The sequence below is a fragment of the Cryptomeria japonica genome, chromosome 7, assembly GCF_030272615.1.
Source record: "Cryptomeria japonica chromosome 7, Sugi_1.0, whole genome shotgun sequence".
Classification (NCBI taxonomy): domain Eukaryota; kingdom Viridiplantae; phylum Streptophyta; class Pinopsida; order Cupressales; family Cupressaceae; genus Cryptomeria; species Cryptomeria japonica.
Window position 1 is genome coordinate 25,615,111 of NC_081411.1, and position 5,101 is coordinate 25,620,211.

The 5,101-nt window shown below is 37.9% G+C and overlaps 1 protein-coding gene across 1 annotated transcript; it reads right to left on the minus strand.

The window, feature by feature from the left end:
- Positions 1 to 1,974: 1,974 nt before the first annotated feature.
- Positions 1,975 to 4,513, minus strand: LOC131035309 (3-ketoacyl-CoA synthase 11). Its single transcript, XM_057966984.2, has one exon. The coding sequence runs from the start codon at positions 3,991 to 3,993 to the stop codon at positions 2,425 to 2,427; it is 1,569 nt and encodes a 522-aa protein (XP_057822967.1). The 5' UTR covers positions 3,994 to 4,513; the 3' UTR covers positions 1,975 to 2,424.
- Positions 4,514 to 5,101: the final 588 nt, after the last annotated feature.

A 5,101-nucleotide genomic window follows, 5' to 3' on the forward strand; every position in this document is an offset into this window, starting at 1 on the left:
GATGATTAGAGTAACCAATAATTCAGACTAAAGCACTATTAAAACCTAAAACAATTTCTGCAATTCTCAACTATAGGGAAGACCTTCCAAAAAAACTTACCTAACATCTCCGTGGCCATTTGCAATAATGCTTTGCAGGACAACGTTCAGCATGAGGCATGGTACACCTTATCCAACAATCCCCTTGCACCACATTGTGGATGCTCGGGGTATTTTTGATGGCATAGCTCTGATACATGATATTTTCTAATGGCCAGTTATGATTTGAACCTAAAACCTCTCATTCATTACTGAGGTGCTCTACTACTAAGCTATTGGTCTATCTTCAATTTAGGCATAACTCATTTCCCAACACCTCCTCTAAGATATACCGTGGACACTTAAGATAGCTTTGCTAACTTGAATCTGATACCACATTAAACTTTTTCATGGATCAGTTAGAGCTTGAATATAGAACTCTCCCATTTCTTAATTAGGGTAAATGGGTGCTCTATCACTGAACTACAGACCCACTTGATGACCAACTCATCGTTAATTCAATTTATAGCTCATTTTCTAACATACTCTGCATAACAACATAAATTAAAAACTTATAAAAAAATTTGATATTGAAATCATCTATTTTTAATAAACATAAATCTTGTTCTCAAGGTTTTGCAGTTTCACTCTGAACCCTCAGAGGAAAAAAAGAGTTATTCTAACAAATTGGAAACAATGATAGGCACTTAAAAAGGATTTAAAAAAAATATTGACCGAAAAAAGTTGAAGCAGTAGATTGGGCCAATTTTGGTGAATCGAATACCATGTTAGCGAAACCATTTTGCAAATGAACAAGTTATATATCCAAATAAGGTACTTCCAGGGAAACCCTGTCTGGGAGTACATGGAGTGTAGTTTGGTCTCAAAAAAATCATCTTCCCACCTACTCTCCATATAAGTTTAATAAGGATAGAATATTTAGATAAATGATTCCTGCTAATAACTCTTAACCCTTCAAAATGCAATGAAGTCGACTATACTGCTGAAATTTATGATTGTATATATTATATTAAAATTCATTAGTTAAGAACCACCACCTGGTAAAGATAAATTTGGAAGACTACTTTTTTGGATTTGGAACTACCAATGGCCGTGTTTGTAGGCCATCTCAGGATGAGTTTGAAATTTGGGGCATACCCATATAAGCAATTCCAGAAGAGAATTGAGGGGCATGCCCATATAAGCACTTCCAGAAGAGAATTGTCTTTCAACAGAAAACATTGGATTTCTTCTGGACTAGCAAAACCAATCACATTTCAACCAAAGGCATATGAAACAAAGTAATCAGAAATCATTGGCTTTTTTCTGAACTAGCAAACCTGGAAACCAATCACACTTCAACCGAAGGCATATGAAACAAAGTAATTTCGATAGAATACAGATTTTAATCTGCTGTTTGTAATTGGATTCTAGAATTGGTTTTGAATTTCTTCTTTTTATGACAGTCTATTTGCTGTTTTTTTTATTTGTATCTATTTTGCTTTTGCTTCATTTAAAAAAATACTAACTTCGATAGAATATTTCAGTACATTTAGACCATACATGTAACTTAAGAAAATGTTTTCAATTTAATTAAATGTTGCAGTAATGAAAGCCTGACTAGCCACGGGAAGCTTAATTTACAAAGATGTCGAAAGATATATTATCAAAAGTTTTGAAGAGAGAACATTTTGATTCAAAATATCTAAAAATCTCTCCTCCTTTTTTTGACATTTGAATTCAATATCATATAAATACTTATAACATAGATAGCAAGTAAACCAAGTCTCCATTGACAGAGAATATCCATTATATACAATTCCATGAGGGAAAGAACAAGGTAAGAGTACCAAAGAATTCCCATACCTAGCCAAATCCATTGAGTACAACCAACGCTGTTGAAAAGAAAATTCTGAAAAATGCATGCATCAACAACATCCATCCAACATTCTTGCATCATTTGAATGACTGATAAATACTGGATTGAATGAGCATAATAAAGTTTTTGAAAGGGGTAACGAATTATGAAACTTCAACATTTACAGGTGAAACACCTTAAGCTAGGTGTTCAGTGGTCTAAAACGAATAGGAAACAAAATAAAAATAGTGAAGGCTTTCCATAGCCTTGCTGTCTACGCTTCATCTCGAAATCATCACCATGCTGGATAAAAACCCCAACATGGTACAACATATATTATGACTGCAAAGATCATAAATATTTCAAACTAGCAGAGAAAATTAAATCATAGATTAGCCATTGCAGCTTCATTACAACATCATAACCTTGCAGGGTAAAATCCCCAAGGTTATGCAAGATACACTATGACTGCAAAGATCATAAATATTTCAACACTTGAAGAGAAAATGAAATCATAGATTACCCATTTCAGAAAAAATCAGATCAGATCATATGGTTGAAACTCTAGGAACATCAACAGGGAACTGATCAATAATTTGAGTCCACGGATTCCTCTCGGAACTAGGATTGACAGCTCTAAGAGCCCTCCAGACAGCACTGTTGCACTTGAATCCAGACCCAAAGGCAATTTGCCAAGCTCTGTCTCCCTTCCTGATCCTTCCTTTGGCTTCGGTGTATGCCAACTCATACCACAATGAGCTGCTAGATGTATTACCAAATCGGAAAAGGGTCATTCTCGATGGCTCCATATGCCATTCTGAAAGCTGCAAATTCTTCTCCAATTCATCCAAAACTGCCCTTCCGCCAGCATGTATGCAGAAATGCTCAAATGCAAGCTTGAAATCTGGAATGTAGGGCTTTACCTTCATCTTCAAAAACTTCCTACCCACCAAAGTTGCAAAGAACAAAATTTGCTCTGACATTGGGAGAACCAAAGGACCCAGAGTTGTTATGTTAGTCTTCAACGCATCTCCTGCGACTTCCATGAGCTCTTTGGATAATGAAACCCCCACACTTCCCGTATCATCCTCCTCTTGGAAAACACATTGAAAGCATTTATCATCAGAACCTTTGTTAGTCCTAACGGTATGCACAAGCTCATATTTTGCCCTCCTCTTCTCTGATCTCTTGTTGGACAGCAAAATGGCAGCACCCCCCATCCTAAAAATGCAATTGGATACAAGCTTGGATCTGTCGTTGCCAAAATACCAGTTCAATGTAATGTTTTCCATGCTAACGACAATTGCATAAGAATTCCTATGAACTTGAAGTAAATCCTTGGCCAGATCGATAGATATCAGGCCTGCACTACAACCCATTCCTCCTAGATTGTAACTTAATATATTTCCCCTCAATTTGTAGTGATTTATTATCATTGCAGACAGGGAAGGAGTGGGATTGAAAAGGCTACAGTTCACAATAAGTATCCCAATATCCTTCGGCTTGACACCTGTTTTTGCAAAAAGCTCATCAATGGCACCAAACATAACCATCTCTGCCTCTTTCCTAGCCTCTGCCATGCATGGATTTGGGGGAATCCTAAGCACTGCTTCAGGCAAGTAAGTCTCCTCCCCTAGACCTGAACGCTCAAGGATCTTCCTTTGGAAATCTAAACTTGACTCAGAAAATGTACCAGTCATTTTAGAGCAATTCATGAACAATTCTCTAGTACATTTCCTCTCATCATCTGGCTTATAACATGCAAAATCCACAAGGAAAACTGGCCTTGGCCTTGTCATAAAGTACAGCGTGGTCACAAAAACTAACAATGTTGAACAGAGGATTACACTGACAAGATTAAAGCGAAGATGCTGCCATAACTCATACAGATCTTCTGGCTTGAGCGTGCCCAATTCAGCAGCAACAAGAATAACAATGGGACATAATAAGAGATACATTGCATGGGTTATCACATAGTGGTATCCTAATTTGACATACTTAAGCTTCACGGATTGAAGAAAATCTGGAAGTTTTTGACCTGGTTTAATTGATACCGCTGACTGGTCCGGCTTCTTGGGCTCCATTCCTGCAACATTTCCTCCCTCCTTCTGTTCCATGTCTTGAAAAAACGAGGAAGCGGGTGATCAAGTTGTAGGCCTTTGAATCAATAGCCAAATAGGAAATTCCAGCACCCAAATGAAAAGGCTTGAGTACAGAATCCCTAATCTGCGAAAAAACGGATTTGGGCTCCAACCCAGATGGGGAAAACGTTTGATGCTTAATACCCAATTTGCTTAAAACAGAGATATAGCCCTCCAATGACAACCCAGATACCGGAATAGCCCTTCAAAGATTGAGCATTTTTCTCAGACCCTCCTAATACAGCAAGAGAAGCATTTACAGAATCTAATTGAGAAAGGGCATAAACTATGAGAAAATATGGGCTACGAATGCAGGATTTATAGAAGAAATTTAAAGCGCACAAAGAACCAAACAAGGGAGATTCAATTTAATGCCCTCATGACAGTTTAATGAAAACGGCTAGCTGCATTGAACGTGGTTGAATTCAACTAGGACACTCTTTGGTTAGTTTCCAGAAGGCCGGGAGGACACGGGGTATGAATCTAATGATTAAGGTGTTACTTCTTCATTTGGTTTTAATTTGAAAGCATAGATTCTAATGATTAAGAATAACAGAGAGTGTGAGTGGGTGTGTGACAGGTGGCAACAGTCGTGAAGTAATTTAATAGGTTGCTTCCTTGTCTGTCTGGTCCTCCCCTAATAAGGAGGCCACATCATCACAGCCTGCAGTCATTAAATTTCGAGCCTTGGTACAGCTGCTTTTAGGTTTATTAGCTATTTTTCAATGTTTTTGGCCTTTGGCTGACTGTAGTTTTGTACTTTTATACTTGAGAAAGGCCGCCTTTGATTGTTTCAAACCCTGGCAAACAAGGCTTATCTACAATTCTTTAATATGGTTTTCTACAAGGAAACTTAAACTCGGGTTACAGTCGGGGGGGCAGTTTATCTGATATACCCACTACCTGTCAAATAGTATTGGTGAAGATAGAAGCCGTGACCGCGTGGCCCGCCGGCACTTGAGGAATTTTGCCAAAAAACCAGCTTCCATGAATGTTCCACACATGTATTGTTTGTTCGTTGGTTGGTTGGGAGGGCAACTAAACTCATTGAGTAGTAAGGGAGAAGTTACTTTCTAGTGGTTCA

Excerpts from the sequence above, each read along its gene's own strand:
- LOC131035309 (XM_057966984.2), bottom strand. The coding sequence starts at position 3,993 with ATGGAACAGAAGGAGGGAGGAAATGTTGCAGGAATGGAGCCCAAGAAG.